The sequence below is a fragment of the Cyrtonyx montezumae genome, unplaced genomic scaffold (genome assembly GCF_038088225.1).
Source record: "Cyrtonyx montezumae isolate F1298 unplaced genomic scaffold, pur_monq_1.0 scaffold_4, whole genome shotgun sequence".
NCBI classification, from domain to species: Eukaryota; Metazoa; Chordata; class Aves; order Galliformes; family Odontophoridae; genus Cyrtonyx; species Cyrtonyx montezumae.
In genome coordinates, this window is record NW_027072045.1 from 20264365 (window position 1) to 20282250 (window position 17886).

The following is a 17886-nucleotide window of genomic DNA, read 5'->3' on the forward strand; positions in this document are numbered from 1 at the left end:
GAGAAATTGGATGAGTCCAAATAGACCTGGACCTACAGATGGAGGTTAAAAGGAATAGAGGAAGAATGTTTTCAGCCTGTTTCTACAATTTTATGCATACAAACCCTGTATAACATGAAAGTCCTCATCAGGATAAAATGTGTGGACAAAGCCAACCAACAAGCAAATAGATATCATTCACTATTTGCTAAAAAAAAAAAGAGGCGTTAAGGCTTCAAAGCAGTTATCTCAAGTTGTGAACTTTAGAAGGCAGTTCTTCATAAGACAGGCAAACAAGGCCCCAGGGAAATTTGGTCTTTTTTGCACATGCTACACAATATTAGACAAAACAAATACTTTAATGGGCATAAAGTTCATATTATTTGGTTTTGATTTAGATAAGGAGTACAAAAAATACTCATTTATCAGTAGTGGGAGACCATCAAATATTAATGCTCCCTGACACAGATGCTCTGAAGTGTGAGTAAATGTTCTCTGTCAGTCCCTGGAGATGTTCAAGATCAGGCTGTACAGTACTTTCAGCAACCTGATCTAGCTGTGGTTGTCCCTGTTCATTGCAGGGGAGTTAGACTAGGTGACCTTTAAAGGTCTGTTCCAACTCAGAAAGTTCTGTGGTATGATAAGACTACATATATATAATATATATAGTTGTATGCCGACAATATATGGAGAGCCTTATCAGCATACAGATAATATATAGCAGACTGATACTGACATAGAGAAGAACAGAATCAGACATTATTGTAACCAGGGCAAACTATTAGCACGCATTTTAAATGAATGTGTAAATGTATCTTTTGGTACTTAATGACAGTATGGGGAAAAAAAAAACAACCACACTTTGGTAACAAAGATCAGGAACTGAGTTTGTTTTTTATTAACCTGAAGTAAGTGTGAGTACTTAACTGTACGCTGCCCATAGTAGTACCACTAACATAATAATAACACTCTGTAAGAATGATTCAGGGAGATTCAGTGTGACAATAACATTAAAAATGAAGTAGACAAGAGGTAATCGCTGACCTATGGTGTCTTTAAGAATAATATTTCCTTTAAGACTCAGAGTGTTCAAAGAGAAAGATTGCATGAAGAGTTTTGCGAAAATAAAATGTTTGAAAGTCTAAGAAAACCTCATATTGTCACATTACTGCCACTGACATCAGCTGTCTGCGTACATGTTTCCCTGTAAAATCAATCTGAGCCATACTTTTAGCTTCTGAAATCCAAAATCTGAATGTGTGCTGCAAGTGTAAGGCAGTAGGTAGGTAGATTTTTACTCCATCAGAAAACGTTTTTAGAAAGAAAAGGGTTATATATTACAGGGAGATAAGTGAAAAAGTCTTTTGTTTCGTTATCACAGAATTATTACTTTTGCATTCTTCTGAAACTTAGTTTGCTCTGATTCACTCCAGGAATTTGCTTTTGTCTGTATTAATTTTATTGTGTCTGCAAGATGTTAAAGACACTCGTCTTGACTGTGGGCTGACCTGCTCTTAATGTAGACATCTGTCTTGGATGGTGGTGGTGATGGCTGCATGTCATCAAGTCAGCACAGCAGTGTCCTATTCACTTGATTCTGATATGAACTGCAGGGGAGTGGAGATGGGGAAAGTATTTTCTAAAGTTTTAGCAATTCTAGGATAAATGGCTGAAATAAACCTGATGTTCATGCTTCTGGTGGTACGTAAAGAACTTCTGGATAATGCTTTCCTAACCACAGCTGTGTTTTTGGACATCTGCAGAAAATGCTTCCCAGAGCGAGCTGCGAGATCTGCTTTCAGAGTTCAACCTTTTGAAACAGGTGAACCATCCTCATGTCATCAAACTTTACGGAGCCTGCAGTCAAGATGGTAAATATTAGAAGCTCATTATTTGGGTGAAAATTTTGAAAAAGGAAATAAATAGCAGTTTGTTGGTGGGTCTGGACCACTGATTTTGTAAATGAACACCTTGTAAATATGCTGCTGGCTGAAAAAAAAATAAGGATATATAAGAAAAGTAACATTGAAGGGAAGAAAAAATGCAAATTCAGTCTAACTAAGCATTCTTCCCATGAGTATCTTCAGTATTTATTTTGAATCTGAAGCTATTTTGAAATTAACATTTGTATTACCAGTTGTCTTTTTAGCAATATGTTTTTCCATTACATTGATGCTCAGTGCACCTTTTTAAAAATCGAGTTTTCATAATAGTTATTATTGTTCACTCTATAACTACTTTGACACCTGAGTTCAGAGAGTGACATCTCCTTTTTTAACAACAAATCTTTCTGTTAAAATATAGCTTGATGGTTAGATTGACATCTCATTTATCCTGTTGTTTCATGAAACTATTGTCTCCCTCTTAAGACAGATACGTTAAATACCACAGTCATTGAAAATTATATTTAAGGGGGAAGAAATTTTCAGATCTATTTATTATAAGCTTCCTATTTTCATTGCTGGGCATAGGAATTGATCTGAATAATTTCTGTTCACATTAAATGAACTTGTGCAGCAATATTCTCCTTGCTTTGTGTCTCTAATTGTGGTCCTTTTCCCTTAAAGACACTGTGATTTTTGCAGCCTAAAATTACAGTATGTATTTGGTAACTTCAGGTTAAAGCCTGCCTTTTTTGCCCACCCAGCTCTGTTGCAGATGACATTATTAGTTATAGATAGAGAATGTAATTCAGGATTGAGTCATCTCTGAGTCTTAGTAAGGTAATGAACCAACAGAGCAGGATTTATTTTTTTTTTCTTTTCGGTACAATGCATCTTTTCATCTCTGAGGAAGTGAACTGTTACTGAGTCACAGGCTTTTAAACAATATCCAGCTAATTCATTGGTGCATGGAGTAGGAGGGTTTTGATAGAGCAGGCAAATGTATTTAGCATTAAAACACTGAGTGGATGTTATTCATGTGGGTAACGGGGAGGAGAAACTAATGGAATGAAATGTCAGACTGTTTTTAAGCACTCTGAAAAGGCACCTTAATTACAGCACTGGAATTAGCAGATGATTTGTGAGCTCAGCATCATGCACTACAGAAAAGATTTTTGCTTTTTATTTATATATCCATCTATTTTTAAGATTTTTTCTAAGTTAGGCTGTTTTACAGTTCTGATTTTTATGAAGATTGTCTTTATTCAACCTCAGATTATCCAGATGAATATCCAGGGAATAGGTTATTGCCTGAACTACGGCTTGATTTAAGCTGAAACTCGCTCATAGAGAATATAAGTTAGAAATATTTCATGGCTCATTCAGCGCCTTTTAGGTTGAGTTATGTTTCCTTTCTTTACAAAAAGTAAAAAATGGCTACCTTTTAACTGCAAACTTACCAGTGTGTGTGTTTATTCCAGGCCCGCTCTATTTAATTGTGGAGTATGCTAAATATGGCTCCTTGCGCAGTTTTCTCAGGGAAAGTCGAAAAGTGGGACCAAGCTACGTGGGTAGTGATGGCAACAGAAATTCAAGTTATTTGGATAACCCCGATGAGAGAGCCTTAACAATGGGAGATTTGATATCGTTTGCATGGCAGATATCACGAGGAATGCAGTACCTCGCGGAAATGAAGGTAGAGCTGTGTGACAGTGATCTAAGCATGTCACTGTGACAGACAGACATGTCAGCAGTATTCCTTCACAAGAACCATAAAAATTTTGGTTTTCTTTCAAAAGCTTGTCCATCGTGATTTAGCAGCCAGGAATGTACTGGTGGCAGAAGGGCGCAAAATGAAGATTTCTGATTTTGGCCTATCCCGTGATGTATATGAAGAAGATTCGTACGTCAAGAGGAGTAAGGTACAGTACACATTAATAGCAATAGTGAGAATTATTACCTAATCAAGTGAAGGGATTTATATTCTGGGACTTGAGCGGAGAAGAAGATGATAATAGCTAATTTTATGAATAAAGACTTGGAATTTTTTATGAATAATGACAATAATTAACTGAATAATTTTCTTTAGAAGATATAAAACTGAAGATGGGGCAAGATGATTAGCTTAACTAGTGGGACAGTAATATATGTAAAATTTTAAAAGTGTTCCGTGTTCTAGTCACTATTACCCCATCCATTTCTTGTTTGTAAATAAGCCTATGTTTTATAACTTCCTCACTCGCCAACTAAGAGAATTGATTTCTCATCTGTAAAAGTTAGTTGCAGTAAACAGAAGGGCCTTTATGATATTTAAGGCCTTGATCTGACATGCCAAGAAATGCTGACAGATCAGGAACTGTTCAGCCTGGAGAAAAGAGGGCTTAGCAGGATCTTTCTGACGTGTACAAATACTGATGGCAGGCAGTAAACAAGACAGAGCCATGCTCTCAGAGGTTACCACTGACAAAGACAACAGGCAACAGACACAAGTTTAAACAACAGAAATTCCTTTTAAATTAACAAACAGCAACAACAAAAAGCACCTTTTTAAGTCTGACAATAATCAATGTCTCAAAACCAAACTGTGAATGTTCTCCAGAATCCTGGTATAGCACACCCTTCTCTGGGCATAGGGATTGGACTAGATGACCACCAGAGGTCCCTGCCAACCCCTGAGTTCTGTCATCCTGTGAAAAGTTGCAAGCCAATACATAAATATTAGGATGAAATCTGCTGGGTTTTGTGGTTGTTCTCTTTTCTGTTTTTTTTCTTTCCTGCCAAATGCTCTGTAATAAATCTTTTTTTTTTTTTTCCTAAAGCTAGAGATTTTACACAGGGAGGATGCTTAAAAAGTAATATGTGTTAGCAGATATAAAACAATGCCACATGTTTTCATTGCAGGAGATGTACTCATTGACCTATTTACAGGTAGACCACAGCCTATTTTTAAATGAGGTGGGCCTTCTCATGTATCCAATTCCTCAGCACACTGTTTGAAAAGAAGAAATGAACAAATACAACACTGTTCTCCCTCTTCGTGGGGAGAGGAATCAAAAAAACCAACTCAAACCAAAGCAGGGTTTAAAAACTACATTCAATTTCTACCAAGTCTTATTTTGGGGAATTATTACATCTATATGGATGACTTGAAGGAAAAACCATCCTACAAATTTTTACACGTCTGTGAAAGATACTAAATCTCAATCAGCATGGTAGACAACAGACTATGGAATCTGCTAATACTTCCTGTCAAAGATTATTTAAAGCAACTTTCTTTTGCCTGCTGTTGTAAATTGTGATCAGGTGTCTAGATACAGTGCTGTCTTGCAGTGCACGCAGCAACATTCAGCTTACCATATAGCACAGTGTATAGAATTTGAGTTTGAATTGGAAGGGACCCTTAAGGCCGTTTAGTCCTACTCCATTCCAATAAACAGGAACACTTACAGATCAGTCCAGGTGCTCAGAGTCCAACGTGACCTTGAATACCTCCAGCAATAGGGCATCTACCACATCATTGTATTATTTAATCATATCACTGCACTATTCCCTCTTGTAGGATTTTAGAAATTGAATTTGATGAAACTTCCCTGTCAGACTTTGGAAAGGAAATTTGTTGGAAAGATGATGATGTCTTCTTGTTGAATCACATCTCTATTTCTCAAAACAAACAAACAAACAAAAAAAAAAAAACCCAGAAAAAACAAACAAACAAACTTGAGGATAATAGTTTAGAGATGAAGATGATTCATTAAAACTTGCCATCTGTTTATTCTTTAAATATACATATATAGTCAAATACAGCAAGCCAAATCCTGCTTTCTGCATGTCTGCATGCTGTCATTGCAACAGCAGAACAGCATTTACATGTCACACCACGGCCAGAATGTGATGTGAGATTTGCTAATCCTGCTTTCTATTGACTGTTTATGAGATCAGAGCTCTTGGTTCGGTTCCCTCTATGACTCAATATGGAAGAGCTGCCACAGAAATTTTTGCATGTGAAAATTGTATCATTTTATGAAAATACTTCTATAAATGCTGCAATTCTTATATTTAGCTTTTCCTGTCATGTGTTTTTGTTTTTTGTTTTTAACAGTTTCCTGTGCTGTTTGTGCAAATGCTTCATTAAGTCAAAACAAATTGTAAAGAAAATGACCTTTTGAAGATGTGATCATACATAAAGAGGGCTTTGCCACAGGCAGTTTGCTATTCTGAGGCATATATTCTATGTACTGGTTGTTTGGTATTTTGCAAATTATTCATTTACATAAATGCAGTTTATTTCTTGGGATGTTCAAGTAGTGAATGGATATTTCTCTTGAGAGGCACTCATCACTGCAAAGCTAACATCATCTGTCACCTTCTGTGAAGAACAAAATTCAGTGATCGTACAAAATTCTTACAGTTGTCTTCACTTTTTCTTATGCAATGCTAAATGGTTCAGTCCCTTGGAAAATTATTAGAGCATGAATGGAGTATGTTACAGTTTTGAAAAAAGAAGTAGTTAATAGGTTGGTATTCCACTTAAAAGCATGATTCTTTGACCAGTAATACACACACACATATATATTTTTTATTATTTTTTTTTTTTTTAGGGTCGGATACCTGTTAAATGGATGGCCATAGAATCCCTATTTGATCATATCTATACAACACAAAGTGATGTGTAAGTTTAAATTCTATCATTCTTTATGGTTTATGCATTTTTTTTAAGGAGACAGGAGGAAGTGACAATAATGCACATAGTAGACAAACTTCTTAACACTTGAACAGAGACATAAACACAGCCTGGATGGTCCCATTTGCTGTCACTGATACATGTTTTGTTTTTTATTTTTCCCATTTAATTAAATCTGAGGAAAAAATATTGAAGTGATTTAGATACATAATTCCTGTCAATTTCAACAGGGATTGCACCTGTGCATGTGAAACGATTGCCTTTGAAGATCTGGACAAAATCACTAATTTTGCTTGTCGATGACAACAGTTCAACCCACTATGCCTGGTTCTCATTCATTGCTTGCCTTTAACACCTGCTGGCAAATACAGGACAGGGTAGATAGGGAGTGATGTTGTGTCTGACTTCATCCCTATTCAAATGAGTGATGTAATTACAATTAATTTTAATGACAGCCAGCTTACACTTAAGGAGAGCAGTTTGGTTCCAGTGCAAGCTTATTTGCATGATTAGGGAAGTCAAATACCTGAAGATGTGCTCCTTCCTCACCGCTGATGACAAGGTTGCAGAACTAGTACAGCTAGGTTGTTCTCATTGTCTGATGAGGAAGGAGACTAACAGAGGCATGTTTGTACACATTTAACTTAGAATCACATCCTTTCATATTCCTTTCTCCCTGGGATGACTAGTGGTTGTGACCAGACTGCAGGCAGACACTGCAAAACAAAGTGTTACTTATTTAGAAGAATAATCTCCTAGGGACTGCAAAAGCAGCAGTAGTTGCACCTGATTTTCTGCAAGGTAACATTTTGGATATCTTCCAAAAACCTCTTGAAAGACAGTCTGACTAATGAACTATTTTTGTTGAACTCACATGGGATAAAACGTACTGATCTCAATGACATTTCACTGTGGAGGAAAACACTTAGAAAAAAAGCAGTATCTGCAAATAGGAGCCCTTCAATATTTGCTTTTTAATTTGCCTTTTACTCATTTCTCTGCAGGTCAAAACAGTTTCAGTGAAATAAAATACTTTGCTTGTCTTGAAATTTCCCTACAAAATGAATTTGCTAAGTATTAATATTTTATTTTTTGTTTAGATTTAGAAAAAAGTAAGTGCAACCCTTGGGAGAATGTTGCTTTTAATTAGGCCTGTCTAAGGGTTTTTCTTGATTTTTTTCTTTTCCTTCTCATATTACCTGTTGTGCTAACCTGTTTCTCTACACTGAGTTTTCCAAGAAAATTTTAAACAAACAAACAAAAAATCTTAGCATATATATTTATATACATAAATTAACGTTATACTCTACAAAACAGGTTAAGTGGCAGAACAGTTCATGTTGCCATGTAACTGCTTCTTTGTGGACTCAGCAGCTGATAGATCCACTCGGTACAGAACCACAAAAGGATTGAGTTACAAGGGACCTGTAAGATCTCACTTTTCCAGCCCCCTTACTGTGGGCTACTTTTAGTGCTAGAGGATCACGCTCTATGGAAATATTACTTTAAAATATTCCTTATTGTGATGATGCAATTATGTTTTAGGTGTACATATATTAATATAGTCAACAGTTATTCCACTGTGCTATTTTTTTCTCATGTTCTTTATACTTCTGTTTTCTATTTCTTCCTTCTGAAGCCTTTCTGTGTAGTTAGTGGTTAGTTGTACTTAATAACAGTACCACTTGCCAGCATTCACAAAATCCCTTTTTGATTCAGAGGTCAGTGACATCAGTGGAGAGCTAGTTTGCTGCCTGCCTTTTCACATTAGTTCTTTCTTTTCCAATAGTTTTTTTTATTCATCAGTAGAAAGTGTAATGAGATTTAAATCTCCCATTTCTCTTCCTACACTACTTAGTTCGTATAACATTTCAGAATTATATTATGTTTTATTCTAGTAATTTCATTTACTAAACAACTTGTGTTAATGAAGAAATTGCTCTTCTGATCCCTCGTTCCACACACTAAAGAAATTCTCCTAAGCAGAAGAGGAGGACTTGAAAAATAAAATCTGCCGCACTACCGAGTTTATTTGAATTAATAATGTGCAGTATTACAACCTGAAGGCAGAGCAAAATTGACTTTAAAGAGGGCGTGAGGCAATATATTAATAAAGCATGTCAAAATATTATGAATATTCATTAGCTTTCAAGAATGTGCAGAGCGATTAAAAATTAATTCAATCAATGGCATCAGGGAGAAAAGCTACTGCACACCAGTTAGGACTGTGTAAAACCAATCATTTGGCTTCTTTGCTCATTTTGAAGATATTATTACTATACTTTTGGGTCACTGTTTAACATGTCAGAGGAAAATAGCTGGACAGTAGTTAGAAAGAGGTGAGTTGTGTTGCTGCATTTTCCTTAGGTTTGGAATTAGGTACGTAACCCTTCATAAAATCTTCTCAAAAGTGGAGCTATCACAAAAATTACCTAACAATGAGAGGTCAAAAGCTAATATTTGTCATAAATTGTATGCAATTTTGTTTCCAGGTACATCCCATTGAGTATCCTCTTTAAGAGGAGACACTATTGGCTGGATTCCTTCATTTTGAACATCCAAATTTTGGCAAGTTCTCTTGGCAAAGCAGATTCCAGCAATATGTAGCTTTTATTGTGTGTCTGGAATAAACTTCCAGTAAAGGAAGAAAAACTATTTTTGCCTTTTTTCTCTTTCCTTGTCCTTCAAGATGGACTAATTTAATCTAAATATTCTCAACTCACTAAAAAAATATCTTTTTTGCCTTTGAGTTCATCAGTAAAACAGGTTAAGAAATTTACCATTGCTTCCATTCATTTCAATAAACAGCTTCTTCTGTTTTCTGTTAAATTCTATTTTTATATATTTCTGTGATCTTCTTTTGCTTTCATGATGTCACAGAGCAGCTGACATCAAAGGTGCAGCTCATAACTGAAATAAACACACTGTGCATACAAAGAAATGCAACCTCATGTTTAAGTTGGCAAAACAGTCCCTTGGTAAATGGATAAGCCAGCTTCAGTAAATTTAGACAGTTATGTCTGGTGGAGACTACAAGTGCTAATTTGGACATAGCCAGTGGAAAACAGAGGCACCTCCAGAAGCACCACACAGAGCAAGAAGCAGCCTTTATGCTGGAGCACCAAGTGCTCTTTCTGCTGTCTACGGACGATGGACCTTCCTGGGATATTGTTAGCTATTGCCAATGGATAAAGGAGGGAAAGCCTTTATCTCTGCTATCTTGGTTCCTAATCGTTGTAATGAATGGTGTTTGTGAATTGATGTGTCCCTATATGCATCTGTATGGACCCACTGGTTCAGCGATATCTTGAATTTGGTTGGGTTCTCAAAAAACTTGGAAGGGATTTATCCGGTGAGAGCCAAACCAGGATCTTGATACTGAATTACTGCTCATTTGTTTCTTTTTCAGGTGGTCGTTTGGAGTTCTGCTCTGGGAGATTGTAACTTTGGGAGGCAACCCCTACCCAGGTATTGCTCCTGAAAGACTCTTTAACCTCCTAAAAACAGGTTATAGAATGGAGAGACCAGAAAACTGCAGTGAAGAAATGTAAGTAATTCTTGATTTGATTAGTTTCATAAAACGTATCTCGAGTTTAATAAAAAAAATTAAAAGTTTGAATAAATACCACAGAAATATTTTTCTGTGTATCTCAGAAGTAGAGTCAAAATAAATACTACTCCAAAGAATGTAATGAAATTAATGAACATTAGAACACAGGAAAAACATTACCAACTGAATGCTTGCAGCTACATCCAAAATATTTGTGGTCTACTGAGTAAGACATTTTGCCAATCAGTGAAAACAATTTGGGTATTCTCAGCCAAACGATTTGAATATTCAGCAGTAACTGAAACAGTGAAGAAAACGTTTTTTTTTTTTTCCATGTTATTTGCTAAAATGTATTACTGTTCTATCCACAGTTGTTATTAATTGTCTACTTGTCCTGACATTACACAGGAGAAAAGATACCCAGGAGTCTTTACCCTAGAAGACATATGTTTTCTGTGACTTGATTAGCCCAGTGCAATTCCTTTTCTGTTTGGAGACAATTTGTGTTGTATTGGTTTATTTATTAGAACACTGTGTGAAATACCTCCTCCTCCAGATTCTTCCACAGCATTTGGAAATGAGACATGATTTTATGTTTGGCCTGCAAATCTGGTCATGCTTAGGTGTTTTTTTTGTTTTGTTTTTTTTTAGAAAATTAACAACAAAAATAATTTTTTAGAAAATTATAATCACCATGGTGTTTCCCTTGACTGATTTTTAATATGAAGAATGCTTTGGTCACATCTGGGCTAAGAAAATACAGTATCCAATTATCATTTTTGTTTGTTTACTTTACATGGTGAAAAAAAATTTAAGAGTTTCTAAGTTATAGGCAGGGTAGAACTTCACAAGTTTTACTTGCAAACCTCCTCCAACAGGTATTTTTTGTTTATTTGTCCCATCTCAGCAGGGAATGAGTATAATATGAGTCCAATATATATTACAGTGTTGATGTTTCTTAGGTTAGGCAAGCTAACCATGTCTGAGATCTTTTTTCTATTCAAGCCACATCATGTTTTTCTGACTAGTTTTAGATATTTTGGATTTACTCAGATTTTTTTTTTTTTTTTTTTACAATCTTTTAGAACCCTTTCAGGGATCATTTTCTTAAATTGCATTCTCCACCTTATCCAAGTAAGAGTCATGTAAGAGAAATATCAGGAATGAGGGGAAAAAACATGGTGCTCTTCAAAAGCTTGATATAGTTCATGTAGTCAATTATTTCCTGAATTAGAACAGTTTTCTGACTAGATTGCTTAGCCTTGAAAACAGGAATGGCACACTGGGTTGGAGAGCTTCACTTCTGAAGCCTAGAATAAAAATAGATAACAAAATAATAATAATAGAAACAAAATAATAATAATAGAAGCAATCAAAATAATAAATTTGTACAAATAGTCTTAGGTATGGTATATCCTGAAGTCTTCACTTGAAGCAAAGTTTGTAGAAAAATTTCATCATTTAACCAAGTGAAGAAGATGGACATTTTGGGGGAGTTGTTTCTGTGAGGACAATTTCGGCTCTCCATGTACAGCTAAACTAGCCTCTTCCTTTCCATGGCTGGGTATCAGCAGTGAAGTTCAGCTTTTTGGCATAAAAGCTCTTATCCATGTTTTGAGGCACACAACCATGATGTACAAAATTCTTCCAAGTCATATGTAAGCAAAATTAGTTTGAAGTCTGCCACGCTGCCTACATGTGAGGCAGTCCTCTGAGAAGGTGGAGATAATAAAAGAATCCTCAGTCACCATCATTTAAATTCATAAACATTCATGAAAATAGAAGCCCAATCTTGCAATGTCAGCTGTTAATTCAAGGGAACATTTAATAAGAAAACGTGACAAAGATTGTTGTACATTGAATGGCTTTTGTGTCAGAGCTATATTTAGATTATTTGAATGGAATCTGGACCCAGTTACAAATATTTTTTTCCATTTTGTGGGGGATCACAGGTACAACCTGATGTTGCGCTGCTGGAAGCAAGAACCAGATAAAAGACCAACATTTGCTGAGATCAGCAAGGAACTAGAGAAAATGATGGTGAAGAGTAGGGTAAGTGTGAGCAACCACGAGGTTTTGAAACTTTTTCTGATCAGAATTAAAGATCTGCTTTTCTCTTAATACTAATAATTGCTCTTCAGCAAGTTTTAGAGCAGCTGAATACCTACTTTGTCAAATGCATCCAGATTTTTGAAAGCAGTAGTACCTTGTAGAATAGCTTTGGTAACTTCAACTTTATGATCTCCTTGTCCAATGACAAGGCTGGACTACAGAGGCTGGCAAATTTCCTGCCATGTTCAGCATAATTAAAACCAAAGCCAATCTAAAACAGATCTAGAAAAAAAATTAGTCATTTTTCTCTTGCACTTGTGAATGAAGAGATTAAAAAAATAATAATTTATGAATTTGGATAGTTTTATCTTTTAAGTAAATAGTCAGTAAGTTTTCAAAGGAAAAGAATTTTTTGAAAGGAAAAAATTATTTGTTGTATATTCAGCAGCATAAGTGTAAACCTGTGAGGTTATCCAGTTAATCTAAGTATTTAGTTATTGAACAGCAAAAGCTTTATTTGGCAATATTAAACAGCTCTAATATTCTGTGCAATTATGTAATAGCTTTTGTAAAATGATGAGAACACCTGAGCACCTCTCTTTCAAGTATATATATGTATAGGAAACACACATATATAATAACAGAACCTGTCGGTCAAACGAGTTGGCAGCCCATAAGCTTATTGGTTTTATTATCTATGTGCAGAATTAAGCAAGGGAAGTATTCAAAGGTGCCATACTTGCAGAAAAAGAGAGCCTAGCCTGGTGCTTAGAAGTATTATGTAGCCTTTACGCACAAGTGGTAACACTGCCATTTACTTTAACCTAGCTTCTTATGCATTCATTTCTTAGGACTACTTAGATCTTGCGGCTTCCACCCCTTCTGATTCCTTACTTTATGATGATGGGCTCTCAGAAGAGGAGACACCTCTCGTGGACTGTAATAATGCTCCCCTCCCTCGAACCCTTCCTTCCACATGGATTGAAAACAAACTCTATGGTAGAATTTCACATGCATTTACTAGATTCTAGCAACACAAAAAAAAAAAAAATTCTCTTCTGCACTGTTCTCAGACTCTGTAACCCCATTACAGTGTTTCTTGTCTGAACGAATCAAAATTTGCTTGGAAGCTTCTTTTGGGCTTTTTTGTTTTTGTTTTTGTTTTTTCTTTTGGTAAATGTCAAAGTTTGCATCAGGATCATCCTTTAGTCATTTTGCAGCTGTGTTTCAAATGAACATTTTTAAAAGGATGTGAAAATAAGTAAAATGACTAGATATCATACAACAGAAGAAAAAAGATCAGGGAAGTATTCTCAGGGGAAATATAAAATGCTAATGAGTATCTAATTCAACTATCCTGTTTGGCGGGGAGCTAAGAACATTTTAAGTATGTTAGATTCTGCACCTCTAATTTAAGCAATAGACTTTTTTTTCTTTATATCACATTTTGTCGCAGCTAAATGATAGAACCCATCTGCAATGTCTTTACTTTATCGAGATGGATCTCCAAATTTCAGCTGTTGTTAATGCACTCTGGATCCGTAAGCTGAAGTGTCTATTTAGTGTGTCATAAAAAGAAGTCAGAATACTAAATGCAGAAGGTAAAAATACTGTATCTAAGTATTATATGCAGACTAAATCAACACATAAAGTCCTTTGAAAAGTGAATCGACAATGGGCATTTTGAAAGTACTCAGCTGTTTTCACGTCCTTTGATTTATTATGAAAATGTTGGTACTAAATTCTGGCTGAAAGATGTAGCGAGTGTTTTTAAAAAGAACATATGCTTTCATATTGTGATGGTGAGATGGACAGTAAAAATGGTTCTTGCCAAAACTCCTACATTTTGTCTCCTGATTAAATATTCTACATGTCTTCAGACATATACTCACAGTATAGTTTTTTTTTTAAATCATTCTTCAGGCGGTATGACTTCTGCTAAGTTGGATCTTTGAGCTTAAAAGTTACCGTATATACCTGGCTTTGGGCCTATTGTTAATGTACATCTTAGATATAATTTTCTTAAATAGGTTTCCCCCAGCTCATGTTCTTTCTGGAACATTCAGTGGACAGATTGTAAAAAGAATGCACTAGCAGACAAATCTGCCACTGAGGTTGATGGCAGATGCTGAATGCATGATAAGCAACAGATTTCTGTTTTTGAAAATGTCGACCCTGGTGTAGGTGTCTCCTTGCACAGCTAAGCACTAAGCTAAGCACTTGTGCTTGTAAGTACTTGTAAGTAAGCAGAGTGCTAAGCACTCTGTTTCCAGTGTGGTGATCCCTTGTGCCTCACCTGAGATTCATTACTGGACTCGATGCAAACAATGACATTCTTGAAATACATGCTTAAACGCTGAATCAAGAAGAGTGCTCAGGACTCTGTTGAACTTTGCAAAGTTGTGCTCCTGGGATTTTCTAAAATTAAGCAGGGGGGGTCCTTGCTGAGGGTATGAGAGTATCTCCAAAATCTCATTCAAGCCAAAGGAAAGGTAACTATTAAGTAAGTGGAAATATTCTGTCATTGGAATGAACTTGGATCCTGTCCCAAATAGGTTTATTAATTCTTGGAGCACTTCCTGTACAGCAAGACCTTCCTCTGACAAAGCAATATATTGCCACAAGATCACTAAAAAAGAAATTTATGGAAATGTTGGAATCTTATCAGAAGAAAAATTATTAGCTTTTACTATGCACGTGTGCATATGCACCTTTTTTTTTTTTTTTAATCAAGAAAGCACTTTATTTTTTTCTGGATTTTGCCTACATCTGAATTTATGCTTCAGGGATTTTGAAACGTCATTTATATGAATTGATTTGGGACAAAATCCAGTGGACTGGCTTAAAATATTGAAGGGAGTTTTGCCAAGGGCCTTACTGTCTGCACATGAAGTTATGGTTCTTCAGTGCAGAAAAAATTATCTGTTTTCATTTTTAGGCATGTCATACCCGAACTGGCCTGAGGAGAGTCCCGTTCCACTCACAAGATTCGATGGCACTAACTCTGTGTTTTCAAGATATGCAAATGATAGTGTATATGCTAACTGGATGGTTTCACACTCAGCGGCAAAATTTGTGGACAAGTTTGATAGCTAAAATTTTCTTTGTGAAAGGTAATGGACTCATGAGGGGAACAAACATGCAAAGAATGGAAAGTCCATTGGCTCGTTCTTTGTACAGTCAACAACCTTTAGATTGGCAAACTTTCATTGATAGTTTTTAAAGTGTGTTATTCATGCGGAAAGCTATAATTGGTGATTTCCCCTTTCAGAAAGCATATCAAGCTAGATAAGAGTTGTAGTTCCGGTACTTCTTTTTAGATTGCCACTTTGCATATGGTTCCATTTGCCAACTTCTTAGTGCAAGTGGCTCTGCACTTCATTTCAGAGTTTTTTAGGTTAACCATCCTATATTACAATCTTACTGGATGGGAAAATGTACTTGAACTGCTACTTTTATGGTGGCTGTTTGCATATGACCACTTGATTTAAGTAGGAAGCACAAATACATGGAAAGGAGGGGGGAAAATATGCTCCCGAGCTACTGATCTTGCTATCAGAAGAGAAGGGTTACAATGATGTTGGCACTAATGAAGCCTGTATCTTGGTTTAGAAGCAAACATTAGGTAACTCAATAGAGCACTTGAGATTCAATATTTGAAGTCTTGTAAAATGTATTGTCTTGTCTTAATGAGAAGAGAGTTTGTTTTATTAGTCTTAATTGCTCTTACCTTTAGCACAATGGAGATAAATTTAATAGAAGATATGCTGTATAGACCGATGGCAATCAAGAGTGTTTATCTGACACGATTTATTTTCCATCATATACATCTTACTAAAGTTAAAACGTATGACCTTGTACAATCACAATTCCTTTTATGAGTTCAGTTTGGACTGTATAGGAATTTTTAGTCTGAATTAAAGTAAAGAGATTTTGTTTGCAGTCATGTTCGGTGGGTCGGCGTCCTCCTCTCAGCTCAGAATTGGATACACTGCCATGCACAGAACACTGCCATGACACAGCTCCAAATAAACCAATTATCTCAAAGTTATGAGTAAGCAACACTTGCACAGTAAAAGTGGTCTATTACTCTGCTGTTGATGAACCCATACCAAGAAAATGTCATATGAATTTGTTAAGGTGAAATATAAAAATGTGTGCCTACACTGACTTGATATTTAGGAGAGTGGTCTGACTATGGGTCATGTGTTCTATGTGAAAGAGTAAATGATCAGCACTATTTTTGTCTTTATTTGTAATCTAATATGGTTAATGATAACTTTTGTTTTGCTACAAATGTTGGGGTGTAAATCCCGGGTGACTTGCTGTTAACATTGTGATGATTATTCCAAATAATCCAATTCTACCAAAGCTTGCTCCAATTTAGCTGTTTTCAGATGTTGTTTTGTGTACAAACTTTGTTTCCATTAAAGTCTGTGATTTCAGAAACAAGAGTCAGACTGCCAAAACCCTAACACAGATTTTTATTTTACAAAAATTATTATTTAAAGTACTGTGCTAGAATTCGAACAACTTCACTTTTAGATATTGTATTCTATTCTGTCCTGGCTTTGAACAAACACTAAGCAGAGTGACTTTCTCTTTGTACTACCAGTTAGTGGGCTGTGTAATGCAAAGAGATATAGCTTATATGTATCCCCTAACTGAACCCCCTGTGTATAATGGTGATTTTCACTGGCACAGCACAACTCAGAAGATGGTCAGAACAAATAGTTTTAATATAAATGGCACTGAACATTAAGCCCATTATATGGGCTTTGCTTTTTTATGAGAGATCTGTGGGGGAGAAGGAAAAAAAAAAAGAAGAAATTGCATTTGTGTTAAGTTTTGGTTTTGTCCAGTCCTTTTCACATTATTTGTGTCTGTAAATGGGAATTCTTTATTAGCCAAAGCAACTAAGGCAGTAAGAGTGGTTTTTGTAGGTGGTGGTGGTGGGTTTTTTAATTCTTCCTTAATTAAGAACTTGTATTTATCAGCTATCTCCAGCAATGGTATTCAGTTGGGAGATGTGAAGCTACATTGCTCTGCAATAGGTGAGTGAGATAATGAAATAACAGTGGATACAGAAAGTACTGTCTATTTTTGAACTGCGTGAGACACCGCTGTGTCAATCATTAATTCCTGTGTGAAAATGCACTAAAAAGAGGTATAGATTGTATACGTAAAGTATACAGTTAGTAGTTACCGTGAGACATAATTACCAATACGAAGTGCAGCTTACTAAGTAATTCTGAACAAGTATTCTCCCATTCAAATAATCTTGACTTAGATATTGTTAAGAAATAGATTACTACTTTTAAGTACTTGTAATATGAAATAACTTGATAGCTTCTTATGTCTTATCTAAGCACACTAGTTTTGCAAATGGTTCTCTTGAAGTATTTCCTATTTATGCTATATTTCTGCAAGACAGAAAGGTGAGGAATTTGTTTCAGTTCCTGATTAAACAAGAAAATATACTTCCCACGTGGGAGAAAATGTGATATGCAGATGATATTTCCATCAGTGCCAGAAATACTTAGGTACTTGGCTGCCCTGAGCAATATGAACTCAAGGGGAACAAATGACTCATCTAGAGTACAGGTTGGAGGGAATATTTTGAAAAAATTCTGCCAGCTTTTTCTAAATACCAGCAGTGCTTACGTGGCTTACCTGGCCTGTGCTTTGAGTTGGGGCAGGTGGGGAAAAGGCTGAATTTCATGTGCCCTTTCAGTTAGCAC

At 35.8% G+C, this 17886-nt stretch overlaps 1 protein-coding gene across 1 annotated transcript in view; it reads left to right on the forward strand.

Moving 5' to 3' along the window:
- Window positions 1-16727, forward strand: part of RET (ret proto-oncogene) — an 80504-nt gene extending 63777 nt beyond the window's left edge. The window contains exons 13-20 of the mRNA XM_065746991.1: window positions 1743-1850; window positions 3344-3558; window positions 3662-3784; window positions 6461-6531; window positions 9953-10090; window positions 12046-12145; window positions 12997-13144; window positions 15084-16727. Coding sequence (XP_065603063.1) covers window positions 1743-1850; window positions 3344-3558; window positions 3662-3784; window positions 6461-6531; window positions 9953-10090; window positions 12046-12145; window positions 12997-13144; window positions 15084-15241 — 1061 coding nt within the window. The 3' untranslated portion in view covers window positions 15242-16727. The remainder of the gene's footprint in view (window positions 1-1742; window positions 1851-3343; window positions 3559-3661; window positions 3785-6460; window positions 6532-9952; window positions 10091-12045; window positions 12146-12996; window positions 13145-15083) is intronic.
- Window positions 16728-17886: the final 1159 nt, after the last annotated feature.